Here is a 25,057-nt window from a genome sequence, read left to right as displayed (position 1 = left end):
GCACCTTTAATGTGATCATGTTCATCCTGAGTGCCATTTTCATCTGGAAAGTGAGGAGCCAAGAGAAGGAGGTAGTCGAAGAAGAGGGCAGATTGACCCATCCCATTTTCGACAGTCAAAAGTAAGGCCTATTTACCTTAGAATATTGTAACTTCAGGTCATGTCCTTGTTTCATTTACCGATCCTAGCTATATGGATTTTTCTCGCCTCTTTATAATGATGTGCATATCCTGGATTCTGAAGTTATTTTTGGTTGGGCGGCAGATTTCCGAACTTGTGCAACACTTTTATTTTGTTATTGACTACTTTGACTCCATCCTTGGCCTAATCATATTTGTGCTGCTTATCCTTAGGCGTAACACTATCTGCCACTTTTTAAACGGGTGAGTACTGGATGATTTTTAGGAAGAATTTTTCAAGTAACCTTTTTAATAATATTGCAGAATTGGCCCTCCGAGGGACGATGAGCCGGATGATTTATAAAGCCAAGAAATATTAATTCATTTTAAAGCAAATGTCGACAGATTTTTTTGTCTTTGCCTCAATAATCTGTTTAATTATTATGGTTTTTATATTTTAAATTTATGAAAGATTTTCGCGCCAAATTTAAAATGTTGACCAACACTACACCACCATAACGCAGCGCAGCCCTGGTCTCGGCGGCGGCGATATCGATATGCTCTAAAAGCCTTATCGATAGTTAACATGTAAGCGGAGCGCCCATCTCCAGCGAACGCGCCGGAGACGAAATTTATAGTCTCTACAAAAAAAAAACAGTGGTTTTTCTGTAAGTTGTGCAAAAAAAGGAATATTAATAAATGAATTATTTAACTTACCTCCTGTGACTAGTGAGTGGGCGGTGAGTGCAGAAAAACCGTGCGCTTCCAGACGAAAAAGGAAAAAGCGCTCTTTTTATGCAGAAATCTTGGTGTCGCGTCGGTGTGCGGCAGCGTTGTGTTTGTTTGTGTGTGTGTGTGTGCAACAGCGGCAGCAATTAAAACAAAAAAAATAAACTTTTGTTTGTTAAACATAAACTATATCTATTTGTTATCTGTTTAGTCAAAGCAACCGTAATTGGGACCAAATTGCGTCTTAAGAAAAGAGTGGTAGAGGTGGCTTTATTTTTGGTGGTCAGACAAACGTTTAAAAAAGTCATAAATTTCAAAGTATATAAGGTACTTATAATAAGGATATTTAATTAAATCGACTATTAGATGTTTAACATTATTAAATATTAAAAGAAGAGTCTTAAGTTCTAAAATGTTTTTTCGAGTGAATTTCGACTATTTCCACTATTTTAGCTATTTTAATTATATTTCCCTTTGGCCATTTTTGTTACCTTTACTTTTACCTTTACAATTTCCTCCTTTTTCGCTCTTCCCCCTCTCCTCCCCCTTGCCGTGCCAGCTGTTTGTCGCGTTCCACAAATATGGCTGGAGTGTGGATCGTGTGTGGGGCTCGTGCTCTTACATTTCTCTATGTGGAATGCAACCTGTGGCCAGCTGTTGGGTCCTGTTGAACTCCCCCTAGCTGAATACATATGTACATATCTATGTGTATATGGATGTGTGTATAACAACGCCAATTGCTAGGGCTTCTGCAAAATATCCTGGCCACTTAAGGAGTTACATGGGTTTCCCAGTTATAAAGATGTGTTTTTTTTTTAGATACACTCTCTAAAACATTGTTTTTTGACTTTATAAAAATATTAAACGCTGTTTTTTAAATTGGTAGACTTTATCTAGAAAATATTATATTATTTTCTGGTGACAGTATCACCATATGAATCGGTTATAGGAAATTATGTATCATATTTTTAAAAATAATGAACCATACTCACTTTTGTTATTAAATTTCAATTTTACATGGGTTTCTTAGTTATAAAAATGTGTTTTTTTTAATACACTCCCTAAAATAATATATTTTGACTTTATAACAAAATTAAACGCTGTTTTTAAAATTGATAGACTTTAGAAAAATTGATACACTCTAGAATATATATTTTTTTCCGCTGACAGTATCACCATATGAATGGGTTATAGGAAATTATGTATCATATTTTCAAAAGCAATGAACCATACTCCCGTTTGTTATTAAATTTGAAAAAAATTAATCCAAACTTAAAGTAAAATGATCTGTAATATTTAACCAGAGTTATTATGGTCATTGCTGGCATTTAATATATTTTAGATGCTGTAAAATCCCAGTTATAAAAATGTGTTTTTTTTAATACACTCTCTAAAATAATATATTTTGACTTTATAAAATAATTTAACTCTGTTTTCAAAACTGGTAGACTTTATCTAGAAAATATTATATTATTTTCCGGTGACAGTATCACCATATGAATCGGTTATGGGAAGTTATGCATCATATTTTTTTCAAAAGCAATGAACCATACTGCCGTTTGTTATTAAATTTCAAAAACATTAATCCAAATTTAAAATAAAATGATCTGTAATATTTAACCACAGAGTTATTATGGTCATTGCTGGCATTTAATATATTTTAGATGCTGAAAGACCTGTGTAACCCCTTGAATGCGGACATTTTCCCACCACTCCTCCAATGGGATCCACATCCACTGTGTTGCACACACAGCTGGCAATTGTTGTTGTTTTCATCCGAGCTCCTGTGCACACACACAGGCAAATGCACATACACACACACACCACTCGGGGGTCGTTTGTGGACTCCATTTGGCTTGGCTGTTGGATCTTCTTTGCGTTTTCCTCATTCGTGCAGCGCCAATCGCGCGGTGTGTGTGTTGCGTTTTTCTTATTTGCAAAAACGGTTAGGAAATGGTAATGAAAATAATATATATAACAACTAAATTAGAGGAAAACCACATATTAAATAAATACTGCAGCGAAAAAAGAGATTTTCTGCCTATAAAACGGTCAAATTGCCTGGCAATATGCTGGCTTTGTGTGTATGTGTTTTTTGGTTTGTGTTAAATATAAAACTCTAAAAATATGAGAAGTAGAGTGCGAATAAAAGTGTGGAAAAATGTAAAACAAATATGCGCGCAATTCTGTCTGTATATGTGTGAAAAAGCGTCCCAAACACCCACCCACACATACTCAATTTGGAAATTTAAATGATTTCCCAGCTCTACAGCCCTCTCACTCCCACTCACTGTTGCTTTTGGGGATTTCAGTTTTACCATTATTTGCTTAATAATATTATTAAAAATATTCTTCTCTCTTTCGCCTTTTGCAGTCGTCGCGCCTCAATTGCTAATCATTTGCCCGAAAATGCATTTCAACAGCAAAAAACTTTCGTGAAAAGCTAAAAAAATACAAAAAAATATATATATTTGAAACGTACAATGTGAAAATGTGTAATGTGAAATTTAGCAGTTAAGCGCGGATTGTATGTATTATTTAAATTTGTGTTTCAATATTTTCTACAAAATAATTAAAAAGAACTGAAAAAAATCGCAAAAAAAAAAAAGAAAACGAAAAAAGAAGCAAACACAAGAAAAAGTTTTTTTACTCAGTGCATATTATAACGAAAACAAAAACAAAGCGTAACGAAAGAGAAGGAAAGAGGAAGAGGCGAAGGCGGGAGCGAGAGAGAAAAATGTCAACGTTCTTGAACAATTTCTTCCCGGCAGGTAAGCAAAAACAAAGCCAAGCAAAGAAATCAAACACAACAAACGCAGGGAACGAAAGAGAGGGAGCACAGCTGGTGGCAGGGGCGTAGGCAGGGGGGTTGGTGATTTCGGCGTATTTTACCCCCCACTGAACGAGTTTTTTAAATGCTTAACCGAAGTGCAGTTTTAGGTTTTGATTTTCATATTCATACTAACATTTATGTTACATATGTACATTTTTTATAATTATGTAATTTATAACATATCTACTAAAAATACATTTGATTACTGTCAACAAGCATAATTTAGGAAAGTGTGACTTTAAAAAAAGATCAAATTATTTTTGTATATCACCTAATTTTTAAAATTTTTTTTATTTCAAATAAAAACATAGTATTAATTTTGATTGTTATTTATAAAATGTACTTTTTTATACTACACTATTTTCTTATTTCACCCATTTTTTTTCTTAACAAACTTATCTACCAACGATTCATTTACTTACTGTCAACAAGCATAATTCAGGAATATATGACATTTTTTAAAGATAAATTTTTTATATCACCCATTTTCTTCATTTTTTCCAAATTGAAATATAATATTACTATGGTTACTGGTACTTACTTTCTACACCCCCTTTTTAAGTCCTTCGCGCGCCACTGTCTAGGTGGCATTTAATTGAAAGTCACCTTTGGCATATTTCATAAGCGTTCTCACCGGGGTCATCCTGTAATTCAATTCTCAGCCGCTCTCTCGCTTTTTTCGCTCCACTGGCGGCATGTAAATTGAATTTTCTTACCGAAGCGCATATTGTGATTATTGGCAATTACATGGACGTGACCAAGGAACAAAAGAGGCGATGGAGGATGGCCATAAGGACGGTATGGAGCTGTGACTGAGAGCCGGGAATCTGGCCGTAATCAATCTACCCCAGAACAATCTATACACTTCCCTTTAATTACGTGCATTCCTCGCTTCGATGCCATCGATTATCGTTTTTCTTTTAGTGCCTTTTGTTCCTGGAAACCCTCAGATTCCCATTTTCTGCTCCTTGCAACCCCTCTGGGATCAGGAACAAGTTCCACACTCTGCATTCTCATGCATTTTCTTTGTCCTGCGAATGCGGTGGGAATACAGAGAGGCCGAAATAGGGAAACTCATACAGGTACGGCTGGAAAAACCACTTCCTCGATTCCCTGCCCTTTGCCAAAACCAAAACAATAAGACAATAAAGAATGGTTTCTTACGGACGCTAAAGACATGGGATACTCTTTTTTCGGGGTGGCTTTACGATAATGTAATATAACACTATATCTTTCAGCGACAAAATATTGTAATTTTACACGGTGATCTCATGATTTCAGGGTTTCCCACTTTCTGACTGCAATATCACAAGTAGAATGCAATAATTTATTGCCAGATGATCCTATTGCTATAATATATTATGGGATGTGCTACTCTAAAATTAACGATTTCTGTTTTGTAAAACATATTTGGAATTAGGATAAACGAATAATGTTTTCAACAAGATGTTATGAAAGGAAAATCTTTGAAAAATCTAAGTTATATGCAGACTTTAAATTATATTTTATATAAAAAAGAACACTTAGTGATTATAAAAAGGATACTCTACTTTAAACTGACTTAGGATCTGTAGTACCATCTGCAAGGGTATAAAAACAATTGGAAAGCCTGAGAAAATGCATCGGAGAGGGGGTTGTCTGAGCTGGATGGATATGGATGAACACTTAAACCCGTTTGCAGAGCCGAAAATTCAGCCCGATCAACTCTTTGGTGGCGTCAAAACAACAGGGAACCAGAACTACAGCAATATCAACAATAGCAGCTCTTTCCAAGCAGAGGCCAACGGCAGCTGACGGAAATACATTGACTCCGGTGATACGATGATACGTTGATACCCTGGCACAATGGTGTACAATATGATGGTGATGGTGATGTTGATGGCAACTTCTGGATGGTGCAGCGTTGTCTGTAGGTGCACTGGGTTACCTGTTGATGGCCCTACCACTCACTGTTTTTCCCTCTCATCCTCCTCGGCCGCCTTTTCCTCTCCTGACGAGGTCCGTTCTGGTCGGGTGCAATTGAAAACTGGTTTACCAAGTTGCTCCTTTTTCCACCACTCGCCCCTCAACTGTTTTGGGTTGTTTTTGCGTAAACAAGAGAGGCTCAGACGAAATTGGAGATCTTGAGCTCTGGACTCTAATCTGTCTGTGTATATGTATTCATTTTTTGGCCAAAAACAGAGGGATACACCTTGCTAGAAACCGGAAAAGTTAAGTTTTAAGTATGATCTCAAAATTATTGTATTTACATCTTTAACAAAAGGATTTTTTTGTGATTTCTGCACATGACACAAAATATGTTTTGACCATTAATTGCAAGTGACAAGTTTTATTACCTCAGTTTGCCATTTTTAAGTTGGCCAATATGATATAAAAAATCAAGAACACGTCCTTCTACACAATTTAATCACCCATATGTGTTCCATTTTTTTTATAAGCCTAATGGCTGACAGCTAAGGGCATTAAAACGTATTACTATTAACCATTTTGCTGTGCCTTCTCGTGACGTTAGAACGTTTGGTTTACAGTGAAAAACTGGCGAGCAACTGGTTCTGTGTATATGGTCATCTTTAATGGGGTCTCCAGACCAGCTGTTGGCCAGCTCCACCATCTCTCTGGGCTTCAATCGCCAAAACATTCAATTTGGGCCTTTGTTTATGGCCCATAAAACAGCGAGCAACAAAAGGAAAGCGCCGTTTGTTTGTCGGTTGAACGCTGTGCAAATATTTTTGCTCAACTTTATTGACGCACCAACTAAAAGCCTTCTCAAAAAGTGCCGCCCCACTTTTTTCCCACTTACCACCACTCGATTCATCTCAACAAAAAATAAAAACAGAGACAAGCTTAATTTTATTTCTATCAACTTTTTTATTGTCTAACGATTTGTGAAAGGTTTTTGCTTTTGTTCTTTCGCTTTTTATTATGCGACAAGTGCACGAAACATGAAAACTGTATAGAAAATAGCGGGGAAAATGTGGCAGAGTCTGGCGAACTATAAAAGCTAAAAGAAAAACATTACTATCGATTGATTATACTCGAGTTTGCCGCCTCCTCTTCCCAATTTATTTACGAAATTTCACGGAAATTGTTTGCAAACAACTTTTTTTCACAGCGTTCCTTCAATCTTCATTGTTTATATCGCTAAATTTAGTTATATCTTTTTTTAGGTGTTCTCTGGAATGGGGTTTGCATGCTTTTATTATTTATTAAGTTTATTTTTAGCTAGTCAGCTTGGCTCTTACATCTGACTCATTTTTTGTGTCATTGTTTTTAACAATGATATCTAGTCACGATAATCAAAACACAAATAAACACTATAGATTGAATAAAGTGGGGATTTTATTGATTCTTGGCTTGAAGATAGAGTTTGTGTGTAACTTTATGTATAATAAAAAATGTAGAGGATTTTATCCATTACTTACTTAAGGATACAATTTAAATGAAGCTTTTTCTAAACCAATTCGGAATCCCAACGATAACGCGGCTTTTCTATTGCCAACTTGTGAGACCTTGGGCTTACATTCTTTTAAGATAATCTCGACGTCAGGATTTCGTGATGGGGGCTGTAATTAAGCATCACATTACGGAATTATCGCGATTTAAGCGTGAAAATCCCCCTTTATGGGACTCGCCTCGTTTCTTTTGTGACCCATAATTAAATTATAGCGTTTCGAGCGATATTGCAGACAAGTTGACGACGTTAATGTGCCAGACTTGTCACTTTTGTTGTTGCAGCAGCTTTTACACTAGTTTTTCCATTTCTTTTCATTTCCCCGCGAAATTCCAAGGCGTAGCGCAAGAAAGTATGCAACACATTCTTTTGTTGGCACGCATCATTCTTTTGCATATCTTAGCATTTCGCCTTTGTTTTTTGGCAAAAGCGGCTAATAATGACAACAGCATGGTGGTTCCCTCGTCTTTCTTCTTTCTCCTTTCTCCGCCTTTCCCCCTTCTGTCTCTTTGGCTATTTAATTTCGCATTCGCTACTTGGCTTGCCAAAAATCACATTGCGCCCTTGGTCCAAAAATTTTGTGCACACACGCATTACTCATACGCCGGGGTGTTCCGCCCATTTCCCATTTCGCATTTCCCTGCCATTATAATGGGATATATCCCTTGAATATCTCGTAAATACGCCGCTGGGCCTGGGCCCACAGTCTGTTGGCCATAAAGCAATTTGGCCAAGTGCGTGGCGCGGACACGTGCCGCACAATATGGCCATCGGTGGAGTGGAGCGGCGAGTCTCGGCCCGTTTTATTGCCTGTGGTCGGTGTCATTATCTTCAGTTCCATGCTGGCCAACAGCACGGATTTCCGGTGCGTTGTATGCAAATGGGAAGGGGAGTTGTTAGCCAGGCGGGATTCTGCGTAAGTCTTAACTTTCTCTATGCGTCGCCATATGGAGATGTTCTCTACAGCTTCCAGACATCATTATTCTTGCTTTAAATTTCAATGTGATAGGTATAGGATACGAGTAGGAATAAATGAGGTTAAAAAGATTTTATCCGTTGTTATTGTGCTAATTGGAGTGGAATATTTTTATAATTTTATTTTTATATAATATAATTTAATATTATATAATATAATGATTTATAAGATTAAAGCAGCCACTATAAATAATGTTTTATTGATATTTTTACTTAAAACTTGATTTTTTTTAAAATTAAAACCTTTAACTAATATTTTAAAACGAAGTGAGTTCTATAAGCTAAAATTGTGTACCTACGCGTAGAAAGAAGAATAATATCAATTTTAAATATTGAAATAAAGCTATTAAAGTTCAACTATACACAATTTTTCCAAATGTATCAGTATAATCTAAGATTATATTGTATTTAACCGTATTTACTAATAAAATTCTTGGTAATCCCAAACTATTTATTAAAATAACAAAAACCCATTTCAAGCTTAACAGATTTTAAAAACAAAATCTTTTTTAAAAAAAGTTTCAACACTTATAAAGTTAAAACCAATTTATTGATAAGCTAATCACTTTTAATCACAAATTAAATTATTTTTAAATATATATTATTTGTTTACCTGAATTGGCAGCTTTCTATCGAGAGGCCCCCTTTATATTTTGAATTACCTTTATCAATTCTTGGTTCCTTCACTTCTGGGAATAATCGGAATTATCTGGGGTGCCCAGTGCCCCCAAAACTGTATTATCACGCGCTCGCGACTTTTGTATTTTGTCTTTTGCCTTTTGCTGTTTTGTTTCGCTCTGTTGGGGATTTAATTTTCTTATTGTTTTTTTGTGTTTGCTTTTGTTGTTCTCGCATTGTTGCGCTTGGCTGTTTGCTTTTGCACTTTGCTTCGTGTTTTTGTGTTGAGAGGTGTTTGCTTTTTATTTTATTTTCTCGCGTCTCTCTGAGTCTCCGTTTCTCCTCTCTCTCTCTCTGTCTCTGTCTCATTGCGGTGCTTTGCTTTTTGTGTGTTTTTTGTTAGTCACTCTTTGGCAGCGGTCGCGAACGTGAGCAAACGGCGGGTTTTTCAAAACGTTAAGTTAAACTTAACCCACGACCCCTTTTTTCGACACCTACGCCCCTGTCTCTGGAATTATCAAATGCGAGTGTGTGAGTGAGCTTCAAAGTCTGTGTCTGTGTGTTGGTGTGGAGGTCTTAACGGTTAACGCGCTGGAAAAGTGGAGCGATAAAAATAATACAAAAAAAAACGGTTGAGAATCGGAATATAATGCGTGACATGTTTTAACCCCCCGAGGTAGTGTTGTTGCTTTTGCCGTCAATCACCACACGGGGGCATCAATCAAATGCTGACTCTGAGACTGAGACCCACAAAGAAGAAGAATCTGTCTGGAGGGCGAAAGAAGGGGGGAGATATAGGGTGACACGCAGAACTTTCACAATGGTGCTTCAGTTCTACAGTCCAACTTCCTCAGCTCAAACTTCCCCATGTCAACTTTGTGAAGTTCACTCCATACTGAACTGAGTAATTAGTATTTAATAATATATAACTCAGTTGGCACAACCCAGACTTATAAATTTTATAATATAAAACGTAACTTCCAGCTTTAAATAATCTAATGATAAGAGAGTTTCTAAGGCTCATTGTATAAAATAACTAGAAATTTGTAAACCCCACTTCCTGATAAACACAACTTTTGCGATAACCAGCGTTCTTAAATAAAGTTTAAAAAACACGACTTAAACAGTTAAAGGGTACAATCTCGCCATATGTTCCAATTTTTGTTCATAGCTTTGTAAAATTCGAGATCGCTAAAATTTCTATTATAATTATAAAAGTTAAAGGAAAATGACTTAAACATTTAAAACGTACAATTTCGCCATATGTTGCAAGATTTTCATAACTTTATACAATTAATGATCGCCAAAGAAATGTTACTTACTTTGAATTATTTATTTTGTTATAAAGATATTTATAAAACAAGCCATTTCTGAATGAAATAATATACACATTTTAAATCAATTTAATAGTTATACCCGTTACTCGTAGAGTAAAAGGGTATACTAGATTCGTCGGAAAGTATGTAACAGGCAGAAGGAAGCGTTTCCGACCCCATAAAGTATATATATTCTTGATCGGGATCACTAGCCGAGTCGATCTAGCCATGTCCGTCTGTCCGTCTGTCCGTCTGTCTGTCCGTCCGGATGAACGCTGAGATCTTGGAAACTATAAGAGCTAGGCTATTGAGATTAGGCGTGCGGATTCCTGAGCTTCTTACGCAGCGCAAGTTTGTTTCAGCAGAGTGCCACGCCCACTCTAACGCCCACAAACCGCCCAAAACTGAGGCTCCTACAGTTTTCATGCTAGAATAAAAATTTTAATTGAAATGTATTGTTCTCATCAATACCTATCGATTGACCCAAAAAAAAGTTTGCCACGCCCACTTGAACGCCCACAAACCGCCCACAAACTTCAAAAAATCGTAAATATGAACGCAGATATCTCGGAAAATATCAAAGATAGAGAAATGGGAATTCAGATTTAGATTCCGTAGGCTTGAGCGCAGCGCAAGTTTGTCACGCGAATATGCCACGCCCACTCTAACGCCCACAAACCGCCCAAGCCTGTGGCGCCCACAATATTCATGCTAGATAAAAAATTTTAACTGAAATGTATTGGTCTTGTCAATACCTATCGATTGATCCAAAAAAAACTTTGCCACGCCCACTCTAACGCCCACAACGCTTAAATCTGTCTACCGCCGGTAGGTGGCGCATTTCAACCTCGCTTTGCTGCATATCTCAATTTTCCTTTGGTCATTTTAGCTGAGTAACGGGTATCTGATAGTCGAGGTACTCGACTATAGCGTTCTTCCTTGTTTTTATTATTATAAATATAAAAGAAGTATAAACCTTTTCTTAATAAAACAATATACTTTAAATCAATCTAAAAGTTTCTATTATAATTATAAAAGTTAAAGGAACATGACTTTAACATTTAAAACGTACAAATTCGCCACATGTTGCAAGATTTTCATAACTTTATACAATTAATGATCGCCAAAGAAATGTTACTTACTTTGAATTATTTATTTTGTTATAAAGATATTTATAAAACAAGCCATTTCTGAATGAAATAATATACACATTTTAAATCAATTTAATAGTTTTTATTATTATAAATATAAAAGAAGTATAAACCTTTTCTTAATAAAACAATATACTTTAAATCAATCTAAAAGTTTCTATTATAATTATTAAAGTTAAAGGAACATGACTTAAACATTTAAAACGTACAAATTCGCCACATGTTGCAAGATTTTCATAACTTTATACAATTAATGATCGCCACAGAAATGTTACTTACTTTGAATTATTTATTTTGTTATAAAGATATTTATAATACAAGCCATATCTTAATAAAATAATATATTTTAAATCAATTTAAAAGTTTCCATTATAATCTTACGCAGCGTCTTGAGCTGCTTCATTATATATATTATATTATATATCCAACACATGGCTACAAAAAACCTTTTTTTGGACACTGTAATAACAGATTGCTTTAAAATTTGAAAGGTATCAGTTTGAATTAGGGAAGTTTGACTGTTGCGCCCTTTCAGTCTGCATATCATTTTGCGGCCCGCTTCACATTTACAACTTCCGCTACTGGTGTCACCTCCCCCCACTCGAAAGACCCCTCACCCGTTTTATAGCCCTCCAATGTTTTCTTTGTCAACTCGATGGCCGCATTTCGAAAATTTAAAACTTCGCGCTGTCGAAATCGCAGGCATACGAAAATGAATACGAACGGCGAATAAATAAAATAAAGCGAGTAGGCTTAATTTCATGTGTACACATTTACACACAATTTACATTTCGGACGTTTTCGTTTTCTTTGCGGCTTTCGTAATTGTTTTTTTTTGCTGGCCAGTGTAGTGTGAGTTGCGCTTCAAAGATAGACATCCAGTAGATATTATCTGGCCCCTGAAAAACCCCCCTGATTTGACCTCATCCCCCGACTAAAGCGCTTGCACAGCTGTTCGGCTCAAGCGTCTATGATTGAAAGCAGCTGTTGTTGCTCAGCGAAAAATTGGGTCAAACTGTTGCTGGCTGCCGTGTTTCTGCCGCTTGGTGGTGGTGTTGCCTTTTGCCGCTGGCAGTAAACCAACCAAACTTGTCTGTTGGCCAAGAAAAAATACAGCTCAGCTCAACTCACAGCTCTCTGAGGTTAGCTTTGTCCGATATCGAGCTCAGATTGCGATCGGCAGTAAAAAGCGATTGACAAGCGGTTTACGGTTCTGTTGGCCAAGTTTAGAGACGCGGCCCAGAGAACAGAAGCCGGGCAGAAGAGCAGTATCGTTGATGGGTTCCCACCAGTGGAATTAATTTATTTCTTAACCACATGGAAGAAGACTCGTGAGAAAACATTTAACTAAACCATTTTAAATTAGAGAAGAATAACTAGAGATTTGTCTACAAATCTATGAATAATAGATAAAAGCACTTTGTAGACCAGATTGTATTCCAAGATCCAATTTAATGTGTCAAAACATGTCATGTCTTTGGTAAACCACTATTGGTTTTGACAAACTTTAAGTGCTACATAGACACTTAAAATAGTCAGATAAACATGGAAATATATTCTTAAAAGCAAAGCAAAGCTCAAGGTTCAAGCGCATCCAGCATTATTTACTCGTTTTGCCACCTAACGACTGTAATGTTTTAAGTTGCTTCATGATTAAAAGCAATTTGTTCTTGAATACATTTTCAGTCATCAATAAAGTAATTTAAAGGTGTTAATCTCTCACTTGATCACTATTAACCTGAAGCTATTATTAAATGTAATGAATGGTGCCAAAGGCGTTGTAAACTAATTGCAAGTTGTTGTTTTAGGAAGAACCCACATTATCGGAACCTCTCCTTTGACAAACCCATAAGGTCTTGTTATCTTTGGAACGAAATTGCTCTCTCTACTCTATTATTTTTTCAATTACAGAAAATACATATTCTTGACTTATGGGTTCTTATCTTTTTCCTTTGTAGGTGAAGTGTCTCCTTATCATTTTACTTCGTATGACACTTTAAGGGGGGCTCGTAGTTCTGGCATTGGGTCTCCAAATATTTGGTTTCTATCCATTTGTTATGATCTCGCACAGGAAATCATGTTGGGGGCCAATTAATATGTGCCCAGAGTTACCATTATGTACACCTTATAGGTATCTGTCATTGTGTACACGGATTTGAGTGTGTTTGCGTTTGACTGCGGTTGGGCTGATAATGAAGCCAGAGCCTTGGCTATAAATATTTCATTTATAATGTACTTACAAATGTGTGCGAGCGAATTATTATTACACTGGGAGCTTTGCATGCCATAAAGCGATGGCCACGTGTGTTAGTGAACCCCCTCCCGTTCCACCCCCACCAAAGTGGTCCCCATTTGGATGTGAACTTATCAGATGATCGCTTACAGGCCCCGAGCACGCCCCACTCTCATAATTAGAATCCGCAAAATACTCGTTTCGGCGATGGACTAACACATGATTGCATCGACTAAAATATTGATAATCGTTAGGTTGTTTCCCTTTAAAAGTAAACCTGATATAAGAGAAAATATCAAAACGAATCTAATTTTAAGTCAGCTATCAAGTATTGATCTTTATATTATCAAGTTCGAAACGATCTTAATTTTGAGAAGGAATGCATTCGGTATAAGGGTCATTGGAACCGATTCTGGAGGCATCTCAAACTGTGGGCACTTCGGTGCTGTAAGAGAAATAAACAAACAAACAAACAACGCCAATGGATTTTCATTGTTCTTACTGTGGCGCGTGTGCCTGCAGAGCTTGAACTTTCCCAGTACAGTGGAATTTAGTAACACAAACTACAATTATGGGAATATTATTAGAAGACTTATAAACATTTCCCAGCTTGATAAAGCGAAATAATAATTGGCGAAAATGATTGATAGACCAGTTTGATAGTTGTTTTGAATGTTGAATTTTCGTAAGATAGTTGCCAACATATATTTAGACCTGGAAATAGTCAAAATATAGTTTATAAGTCATGCAAATATACTCCATATAAAACTAAAAGTATTATTATTTTAAAGATCGTTACATAGAAACACATGTTTTGATTACTTAAGGCAAATGATCTCTTTGTAATGAACCTCTGCTGACCAACTTCGATTGGTAAAATCAAGGTATGAGGCTTTGACTGTATCTGTAGCAATATCAGAACAACAACAACAACTGCAGCTGCGGCCACATATGTACAGTTAATCGGGCGGACGAGCGAGCAGAGCCCACACCACACACGCCCACTTTGTCTTCGCCGCTCGTCTGTCATCGTCACACAGTTTGACACGCACTGTGGGGCGAAGACTCTTGCTCTTGGCTTGGCCCCCTCTCTTTCTCTCTCTCTCTCTCTCTGTTGGGACCCTCAGCACAGTGGGTCGAATAGCTTTGGTACAAGGAAAAGTTGGTAACCTTAAACTCTAAACTCAATTCTAAAAAAATTTCTTTATTTACAAAAAAACATTTTAAAATTTAGCCTAAAAAAAGGACTAATTTCTTAAAATGATATAGACCTTTTTTCTTGATCATCATCCCCAGTAGAGTTGAAAATAAATAAATACTTTCAATGACTTATGTATAACTTAAAAAAAAAACAATGTATTCAGATAAATTTATAAAACAAACAATTAAGTCATATTCTGACTATTCAACTTATTAGAGACATACATTTGGAATGTTTTCTTCTAAAATTAAATATTAGTAATTTCATGGATTCGAATTAAGAAATAGTTTGAAAACAGCCTTTTTAATTAGAGCTAAAAAAAAAACAACAAAGGAAATATATATATATATAAACACCTATATAAATCTAGGGGGAAGATATTTTACTTGATAGCCAGAAGTAAAATATCTTCCCCCTATTTCTATCATTTCGACCACTGTGCTTAGTCGTTCGTAGCCGCGTTTCCCCAAAGCAAAAAGGCGGCTGGGGTTTTCAGTTTAGAGAACGCTGCGCTGCCGCTCGGTTCGTGGCGCGATCGATGGTCTGTTGGTTGTTGGTTCCCCGATTTTCGAACCGATCCGATGTGTTATTTTCACCGCTTGCATACTCATCACACTTACACTTGCGCCGGCCAAAGACAAAAACAATTGCGCGGCTCTCCCTCTTTTTGAATAATAGCAACTCAGTGAGCTGAGCTGGGCGGCAAACGGTAAATGCAAATGGTAGACCATCCATACCGCTCTGCCACATCTACATATTCACTTTAAGTGACGTAACAGCACACTTTTTGTTATTGTTTGGCCTGCTCCCCAAACGTGTGACTATCTATATATATATATATACCCGAGCGTATATATCTGAGTGTGGCGTTTTCATGAACGCGTTCGTGATCTTTGAAGCAAAACAAAGCTAAAGCTGTCCATTTCACCGCGAAACGCAGCATAAGGCAACGGCCCAATAATCATCGGTTTTCTATGTGTAGATATATGTATATTATATATAACCGAACGGCAAACTTGCTCACGTAAACCCTAAAATAAAGAGACATAGCCATATAGTTTTTCTGCCGACGTCATGCCAACCAACAACCAGTGGCCAACGATTTATGTAAAGTGAAAACAACTTTGATTCTGGCCATGTTCAAGTAAGTTTTCGGCCGCAAAACCGTGGACAACACCTGATTGTGGCTTCAAAACTGTCGCCCTGCCTTAACAGGTTATCGCCGCCCACCTGCTCCGCCCACTAATTACCCAGCCCGGTGCACAAAATATAAATAAATGAAAGCACACATAATAATTACCATTAGCATATGTAGGCATTCAATTAAATCGTTTGCGTTCGGTTCGTTTGTGTTTGTTTTTCAATTCGAAGTCAAATAAATAAAATCAGACTACGAATTATTGCTTATATGGCCAGAGCATCATCATCAACAGCCACAATAATCTGGCATTTTGTAAACAACATTTTGGTTCCATGATTTCTGGGTACCCTTTAGAAGAAAACAAATGATTAACCTTATTATGAAAATACCGTTTTCTTCTTTAAGTCTGGGAATATTTTTGTTACTTTAAAGATGGTGCTTTCCTTAATTTGGAAATTTTATATTAAGAGCTTACCATATTCCTTTTGACACACTTAATGCTTGGGAAATATTGCACATATTGGCAGTTATTTAATGTCGAAAAAGCCGAATAAGGCCTATAAATATTCAGTCAATTATTCAATATATTCTCGGCTGTCGTTTGCCTCCCCGAAAATGCACGAATAGCGAATACAACCTGCTCCATATAAATATAAAATGTTTTTACGTGTTCGTGTATAAGCTAAATAGCGAATTCAAGGCCAATATCACTTGTTTTCTCTTCGTACATTGGCAAGAGGCATTGGCCCCGTACCCCGAATCAAATGTTTCGCTTTTGAAATTGAATTTTTCACTTTCGGTGTTTGGCCAAGGCAAAGTCACTTGCATTCGAAACGAGTCGAGTCTGCCTAGCATTGATTCAACACTCAGATATCCGGTGGAGGAGGCGTTCAAAAATCAGGGAACTTCATGAGCAGAGTAAGAATTCAGCATAGAAACGTTGATTAGTCATGAAGGCGCTGCTTCCGAGTGGTCTACATAGGAGGCAGGTATTGTGATTAACACCTGAGTAACCTCACTAAAACATGTACAGATTCTATATATATTTCCTGCTGTATTATATTTTTTTTTGTTAAATGCGCGAATTGCTAAATTCTAAGTTTGTCGGCTCGGTTGTTTACCGCAGAAATTGCGTCTTGGCTTTCATTTGCTGTGACCTGGAGTCCCAAGAAGAAGCAGGGGAACCAGAACCCAGAACAACAATACACACATATTGCGCATACTCCAAAAATGTTGGGGTCTACGCGCGTTATCGTCGTATCGATAACTGTGGAAAATAACAAGAAATATATAAAAAATTCGGTGGAGGGATGTGGGGGGTGCGGAATAGTTTGATGGGGTAGGCTTATCGCACAAACACCACAGACACATAGTATTCATGTTGATGTTTGCTTAATTGATTTCTAATCAATTATCGTGTGTAACGCAACTCTCTCTATAATAATCCCTTCTCTTTCCTGCTCTATTTTGTAGATACGGCTGCTATGGATCCAATTTTCTTCTCGCCATCGAATGGTATACCGTCAGAGAGTAAACTCGCAACTTATATGGTAAGTTTACTTTTCCCTGCCTCCCAAAACTTTTTATCAAAGTCCCCCGGCCCCCAAAAAAGAGCATGAAAACAAGGCGATAACAGTTTAAGGGGAAGATAATAATAACACCCCAATACGAAAGCCACCCACTGAAACCAGCTGTTGGCGGCCAAGTTAACAGCTGGCCACGTTTGCTCAAGTATTTTTAATTATGCTTTATTTGTTTTCACTCAATTTACTCGAACCATTTCGATTTCAACGCTCAGTCACACATAATATACACTTGACCGACTTTTTTCGGTTTTTTCTTATTTTATTTTTGGGTCCACTGACACACAAAGTGCCATATAAGCCGTATATGCACGTTAAATATCAATTTGTGTTTATGCATGGATTTTTTCGTATTCCCTCTGGTTTGGCCAAACTGTACATATAAGTTTTGCTAATCTTGAAAAGCTCGAGAATTATTAACAATAAAATTTTAATGTGCGAACCGCATAATTGCCATGGAATTGTGCTAATGGAAAAATGTACGGAAATTAATGGCAATAGGCAGTACATTTGCCGCTCAATTCACTTTAACAATTCAGAGATCATCAAATCAAATAGAACAATCCGATGAGAATAAGCTGCAATACCATGACAAATTTTAATCAATTAAATATACGCAATTCTGAGACTTTGTAGTTATAAGGGACCCAGAATTTAAGATATGGGGCATATATGTGCCATTCGTGATAACTTAATGGAAATAAGAGTTTGGGGACCAAAACTCTATGTATTTTATATAAAAATTTAAAAATATATAGTTATAATGAATCTCATGAGATTTTTTTATGTATTGTATTGAAAATTATTCGAACAAGTAAATTCTTTATCGTAAAAAGCATTCAATACAAAAGACTTTTAGCCTCAGACTTTTATAGTAATGGCACTGCAATGTCTGATATTTCAAGTTGTGGACTTCAGATAAGATAATGGTTGCATAGGCGAGACAAACACTCGAAAAAAGTAGTATTTTTAGCAGACAGCACTCAAGCTAAGAATATTTTGAACAATCCTCTTAAACCCCATCCATAACTGTAACTCTTACGATCCATTTATAATTTGCTCTGCTATCTTTAATTTTCAATACCCAGCACTACTGAATTATTCTCACTATTTTCTTTGTATTTCTCTGAATTTCTATCTATCCGTCTACTCCGATTTTTGGTGTCTCATCTCAGAATCGACAGAATGTCGCCACACCGAGCGGTTATGGGCTGAATAACGGGTTCTCACTACTTAATTTGGATTCGCCCCTAAATAAAAAGTCCCAGGTAAAGCCGTAAATATCTGGTTCCCCTTCCCATTGTTTTCTGTGACATCCACGAAATGCGTTAGACTTGTAAATGTTACCGTAGAGGTTTATTATATTAGCCCTTTAGTAGTAGTTAGTTTAGTAATATATTTAGTCCTACTCTCCGAAATGTATAAAAAAGTGTCTGTGTGTTCTTTACAGGTGTGTTTTAATTCTCGAATTTGGCAAGAGATTAGTCCCAAGTGGCTTTAAATATTTAATTTCAATTTTAAATCGGAAAATGAATTATGCTATATTTATGCTACTTGAAAAAAAAAACCAAGTAAAAGGCTGCCAATTTGAGGCAACTCTTGCCGAATAAGAAAATCGAGACATTTATTTAGAATTTGTACTAATAAATATTCTTTAATGGATTGCCCATAGGTCACGCCGCAGTCGCCCGAGTTCATTCCAACGCGCATAAGCTCGACCCCCAACTTCTACGCACCATATCAGCAAGCGCCCATGCAATTGAGTAATGGGCTCAACGGCGTCAATGGGTTAACAGCCGCCGCAGCAGCAGCAGCCGCCGCAGCAGCCGCCGCCGCCGCAGTTCACTCCTCCACGTCATCGGTGTCCTCCGCCTCGGTGACCATCAGCAAAACAGCCAACAGCGGCGCCTCCATGCTCGCCCTGCAAAAGTCCGCTTCAATCGCCACTGTCACCATCGCACAACAGCAACAGCAACAGCATCCCCAGAAACAGCAACAGCATCCGCCGCCAGTGGGCGGTGGAGCGGTGTCCGCCACCTCTGCCCCCATTGCTATCAGTGGTGCACCACCGAATCCCGCCGCCGCTCCATTCGTCAGCAACATGTCCGCCCAGACGCCGCTCAAGGGACGAAGCGCCATGCTGCGCCAGGAATCGCCCACGACAGCAATGCTCTCGGGCGGAGGACCCGGTGAGAAGTCGCCACCGCACGGAATGACGCCACACGGAGCCTCACCCATACCCACATCGCTGCCAACCAGCGTCCATCAGGTGAGTGCTGTTCCAGTTGAAAGAAACCAGGGATCTGAAGAATTCGCGTTTTTTTATAACTGCTGAAAAAACTAAACAATATTCGGTTATTTAATAATGTAAAGCATTCGAATGATTTATATCTCTAAACTATACATATAAAACTTTATATAAACAGATTTACTAATATTCTATATTTTATACCCCTCTGTAGGAGAACGTCGGCGGCACCATCTACTTTTATCCAACTGCCAACGCACCGAACAACCAGCCGGTTGTTAATTCCGTGGTGGTGGACACAACGCATCCGGCTCACCATGGCGTCAGTGCTGTGGCACCGATGAGCGCGGGAGTTCCGCCGACCATGATGTACACGGGGCATGTGTATCCGGGGCCGTCCTCCAACGTGATCACCCTGCAGCCGAAGACGCTGTTGGAGTCGGCCTTCTTTATGCCCGACGAGATGCGCTCCGAAATCCTTGCCCGCAACGAGATCTCCAACCTGATCATGGACGCAGCGGAGGCTGCGCAGCACGCCCTGCCTATGGAGGTGGACAACTACCATGCGCTGTATCCGCTGGAGCCGCCGGCGCAGCCGATGCACGCCAAGCTCACGCTCCCCGCCAGCACTTATAGGGCCACGCACAACACGACGGGTTACAAGTACTGTCTGCGAAGGTTACATGGTGGGTACTCATAAGGAGTTCCTTAAGTTCCCCTAACTAATTAATTTAAATTCGTGTTTTTAGGGTTCCGCCTGCAGTCGACCAAGTGCATGACGCTGGTGGAGATGTGGAAGAAGCTGCAGCACACGAATGTGGTACAATTGCGTGAGGTGTTCACGACGAAAGCATTTGGTGATAACTGTAAGTGGGGAGAGGTCTTTGGAACCATTAGCTATAAGTGTGGTTTTAATGCTGCTCCTGGGAATTAAGGACGATGTCATCTCTATAATAATGGGGTAATGTTAGAAGGTTACAACACGTACAAAGAGTTAATAGATAAGTTTGGTGATTTCTATCTTAGGGTGGCCATGTTTTCCGAAAAATAACAATTAATGCATGCCGGATTCCATTGCGATTGCTAGTGCTAATTATGGTACAACACTTCAAAATCCATAATCTTAACTAAGCAAAGTATAATTATCACAAAAAAACCTAACTTGGCGATCGGTGATAAAGAGAGCGCTAACCTTGATTCCGATTGAAATATTGTGGTACTTGATAGGCTGCAGGAGGAAGTTGGGATATTTAAGGTGAATGAAACAATAACTACCATGTCAATAATGTTTATCGGGCACCCACAGCTTTAGTATTAGTGTACGACTATTATCCCGGCTCACAAACATTACTGGCCAAATACTTCACACCGGCGCCAGAGACCAACGGGTACACTGATCCATTCCAAGGCGAGGCCCGCCCCTTCAGGTGGGTTTTTCTTTAACAGCGATTTCGACTTTGTTTCAACTAATAACTATATGATTTTTGCAGTCATAAGAGTAACATGCAGCGAACGAGCAATGGACCACTGCTGCCGGAGGCCACCATCTGGTCGATCATCATGCAGCTGACCGCCGGCCTAAAGGCCATCCACCATGCCGGTCTTGCCTGCAAGTAAGTGAGCCGCAGGATACTTATTGACCCTTATGCTAACATATCCTTCTCTTTAGGGTTCTGGATCCCACAAAGATCATAGTGACGGGCAAGCGGGTACGGTTTAGCTCCTGCTGCATCTCGGACATAACGCAATTCGATCCGAATGCGGCCAATCCCTTGGCCCTGGTTAACATGCATCAGCAGGTAATATATACATTTATTTAACTACAAGATTTGTATTGATAAAAGCTTTTTTGTATTCCTTCAGGACGATCTGACCGCTCTGGGTCGCTTAGTATTAGCTTTGGCCTGTCGCTGCCTTCAATCCGTGCAACGCGACAACGTCCAGTCGAGCATCGATATGGTCACGCGAAACTACTCCACCGATCTGCGAAACTTCATAGTGTAAGTCTGCTTTTATAGCTTCTCTGCTATACATATTAACCTTTGATACCCTCAGTTACCTCTTCACCACGAACAACCGTCGCTCGGTGACCGATCTGATGCCCATGATTGGTGCCCGCTTCTATACGCAACTGGATGCCCTGCAGAGCCAAATCGATATGCAGGAAGACGAGCTGGCCAAGGAGATGGAGAACGGCCGGCTGTACCGCATTTTGGTCAAACTAAACAGCATCAACGAGCGACCCGAGTAGGTTTTCTATCAATATTTGTAAGAAAGAAGATTTAACTTGGATTTACTTTCCTAACAGCTTCAATCTGGACTGCACTTGGTCCGAGACTGGTGATAGATACATGTTGAAATTATTCCGTGATTATTTGTTCCATTCCGTCACTGAGGATGGCCGGCCCTGGCTAGATCACGCACACATTGTACAATGCCTCAACAAGCTGGATGCTGGCTCCATAGAGCGCGTAAGTAAAGTCGGAAAAGGTTGGCCAGTGGGTCCAGAGATCTCGTTGAGCTAACGCCACGCCAATTTGCAGGTTCAACTGATGTCCCGCGACGAGCAATCGGTGCTCATCGTCTCCTATGCTGAACTCAAGAATTGTCTGGAGAACGCCTTCTCCGAACTGATGTCAAGTGCGGCCAACTGAGCACCTCGAGGGTAAACAAACCGGAAACAGGAAGCAGCAAACGGGAGGCAGGAAACTGATTCCGATAACTGATTCTGGAAACACGCGCAGCTCACTTAGCCACCCTCCGCACGACCACAAAGCGACTACGATTAAACGGATTAGCCACTAAGCGAAACATTCATTACGACTAAGACATTTTGAGAACCATAAACAAGTAAAATACGAAGATGTTTATTGTTAAGCCAAACCGAAAAAGAAACGTAAAACAAACAAAAAACGAAAAACAAAAAAAAGATGAAAACCGATATCCAATGTTATGTTAGCTCTTAACTAAATTTTAGGCATTTAAAACAATACAAAAAGAAACAACCACAACCACAAAAATAAAACCAACAACAAAAACTTTTTGAAAACGAAATCTCTCCAAAAGAAAAAGCAAAAATACAAAAAAATGCAAACAATACAAACAAAAAAAAAAACTTAAAAGCAAAAAAATTTGAAAAATTTGTTAAAAAATGCAAAAAATACATAAAAAGGGAAAAAGAAATCACGCGAAAGAGCCGAGAAAACATGGATCTATTTTTACAGAGCTAAGAGAGGATGAAAGTATTTATAAATATGTATTAAAAAATCGAAAGAAAAAAATTGTAAAATTTTGCAAAACAATAAATAACTGTAATGACAAACAATTGCAACAGTGCAGCAAAATCGTTGAGCAACAACAAAAAAATATAAACACAATGCAGAGTAGACGGATAAGGATTATGAGAAACGTAGAGATCGTAAGAAAGTGAACAAGGAACCACATCAAATGTTTATAAAGCATGTCTGACAATGATCGCCTGCCTCTTCTCCCCTACAGTAAACTAAAAAAAAACAAAAAAACATGGCAAAGTTAAAAAACCGAAAAGAAATGGAACAGAATGCAAAGTGAGAGGCGCAGACGAGCAAGAACGACAACCGAGAAACGTTTTTTATTTTTCAAACTGTGTATTTTTTATAGCAAAATATTTTAAAAATGAAAAAAAAACACAAATTTTCTAAATACAATTTAAAAAGTTTACAAGAAACAAAAACGAAATGTATTGAGAAGAGAAACACTATGTATTTGTAAAGAAAATGTAAATGTTGGTTCATGGAACATGCAAAGCGACGCACAGCGCGACTCTAGAAAGTAGCTCAACGAGATACTCAAATCTAACTGAAAACTGAAACTGAAAACTCTAAAAACTGTAAACCGAAACGAAAAAGGAACCGAAACCGCAACAACTAAAATCTAAACGAAACGAAATTGTGTAGGCCAATAGCGTGATATGTACATACATCCATTTTGAAAGAGTCTGCGACACGCAATATCTACATTCGAACTGTTTGTGTTGGTCCATATTTAAATACGCTCTCATATGGCGATCAATGATCTAAATGCATATATGTGGATTGCCACGCACGCGCTGAACATCCGAGTACAATATTTTGCTAATGAAAGTCTGTCTCTAGTTGTAAAACTCCTGCCCGCTATATTCCATACCCACTCCAAAAGTCGCGTTGCGCCTGCGCGGCCGCATATCACCCAACCGAAAGTCGCAAGCCGATCGAAATCGGGCCTGAACGAGAGATCGAGGTGTACTAAAAGGCTTCAACTACTCCGCACCACCACCAAATCACATGAAATGGGAAAGCAAGGAACTTTTAAATACATATTAAGTACAATTTGATTTCGAGACTCTTGAAAACTGCATAATGATATCATTTTTTTGTTGCAACGAATGAACGATGAGCGAAAGTAACAAATCTAAAGGATCCAATTTTACAGAGTCCACTCATAATTCCTCTAAGCAAAAGTTTCCAATTTTGGCAATTCTATCCTAAGTGTTATATACAAAAAGTGAAAAAAAAAAATATTCAAATCAGTAGACGCTGTGGTTCGTTTACCAGTTTAGTGTGATTTATACTAATTTTGTACTTGTTAACAACTCGATTTAATCAGATCAGATGGTTTATGCAATTCAGTTTTACTCAAATTTTACAATATTTTTCTTGATTTTTTACACTTGTATTTTTTACCTCTCTTTCCGTTTGTCAAGATTACAGCGTACTTTACTTTTAAATTATTGTGTACATCAACGTAAGACTAATTATTTAATTGAAACGAAAAACAAAATGTATAAAAACTTTTTGAGAAAACCAATAAAAAAATAATAAAATTTTTAAATCCAAAGTGTGTTGATATTGTTATGTTAAGAATGACTCTATTTGAGTTTATTCGGATAGTTTATTGTTATGGTTGCTCCTGGAAATCGATTCTGGAAGCAGTCGAAACACAATAAAATGAATTGAGTAATTTGATTCTTTAATATTTTGATCTTTCGATATGTAGGACGTGGGTAATATAAGGGGCATATATAATATAAGAGGGATGATGCCTACAATACAAGAGTGCATGCGCACAGAAGGTTTAAAAAAGCGCGCTCAAATTCATTCAAGGGAGGGTTCAGCACAAAAGAGAGCAACAGTTTTTCACGACATATAACCGTCGGGTGTGCTTATAATTCCCAACCGGTTCAAGCAGTTTCAGCATGGACTGGCTGATAAAAATTATTGTTAGGCACTCTGGTTTCTCTTCAATTGTCGAATAAATCTTTCGCCTTTTACTAAAGATTTCCGTGGAGAGGAACACTCTAATGAGTCTAAAATAATTTTTAGTAGTGCCCTGTCGCAAGACTGGGGCCATAAGTAATAAATATGAAGATATAGTTGTAAAATTATAGAGGAGGAGAGGCTATTCCTTCCTTTTTGATAATAAGTTCTTATATTTAAAGACAT

General features: G+C 38.0%; 1 protein-coding gene and 1 non-coding gene across 11 annotated transcripts; both read left to right on the top strand.

The window, feature by feature from the left end:
* The first annotated feature begins 716 nt into the window (after nucleotides 1-716).
* On the top strand, nucleotides 717-24,207 carry LOC119552678 (PAN2-PAN3 deadenylation complex subunit PAN3). 10 transcript variants are annotated; one of them, XM_037862389.1, is made up of 14 exons: nucleotides 717-787; nucleotides 3,223-3,619; nucleotides 17,241-17,317; nucleotides 18,526-18,618; nucleotides 19,023-19,619; nucleotides 19,813-20,284; nucleotides 20,348-20,464; nucleotides 20,905-21,025; nucleotides 21,089-21,211; nucleotides 21,268-21,397; nucleotides 21,462-21,598; nucleotides 21,654-21,845; nucleotides 21,907-22,069; nucleotides 22,142-24,207. In XM_037862389.1, the coding sequence occupies exons 2-14, from the start codon at nucleotides 3,586-3,588 to the stop codon at nucleotides 22,250-22,252; spliced, it is 2,367 nt and encodes a 788-aa protein (XP_037718317.1). In that variant the 5' UTR covers nucleotides 717-787; nucleotides 3,223-3,585; the 3' UTR covers nucleotides 22,253-24,207. The 10 variants fall into 10 exon arrangements, with proteins under 10 accessions (XP_037718317.1, XP_037718315.1, XP_037718321.1 ...); XM_037862387.1 differs by lacking the exon at nucleotides 717-787 and adding an exon at nucleotides 2,761-2,804; XM_037862393.1 differs by lacking the exons at nucleotides 717-787; nucleotides 18,526-18,618 and adding an exon at nucleotides 2,761-2,804.
* A 632-nt stretch (nucleotides 24,208-24,839) lies between these two features.
* On the top strand, nucleotides 24,840-24,961 carry LOC119555736. Its single transcript, XR_005219927.1, has one exon. It is a non-coding gene; the product is annotated as a U5 spliceosomal RNA (small nuclear RNA).
* The last annotated feature ends 96 nt before the right edge of the window (nucleotides 24,962-25,057 follow it).

The sequence above is a fragment of the Drosophila subpulchrella genome, chromosome 3L, assembly GCF_014743375.2.
Source record: "Drosophila subpulchrella strain 33 F10 #4 breed RU33 chromosome 3L, RU_Dsub_v1.1 Primary Assembly, whole genome shotgun sequence".
NCBI lineage: Eukaryota > Metazoa > Arthropoda > Insecta > Diptera > Drosophilidae > Drosophila > Drosophila subpulchrella.
The sequence above is the reverse complement of the archived record's forward strand: the minus strand, read 5'-3'. Positions and strand labels throughout refer to the sequence as shown.

Bases quoted from the DNA above. Each gene is read 5' to 3' on its own strand.
- LOC119552678 (XM_037862389.1), top strand. From the start codon at position 3,586: ATGTCAACGTTCTTGAACAATTTCTTCCCGGCAG. The intron at 21,212-21,267 runs GTAAGTGAGCCG...CCTTCTCTTTAG, and splicing joins CATGCCGGTCTTGCCTGCAA to GGTTCTGGATCCCACAAAGA. The intron at 21,846-21,906 runs GTAGGTTTTCTA...CTTTCCTAACAG, and splicing joins AGCATCAACGAGCGACCCGA to CTTCAATCTGGACTGCACTT.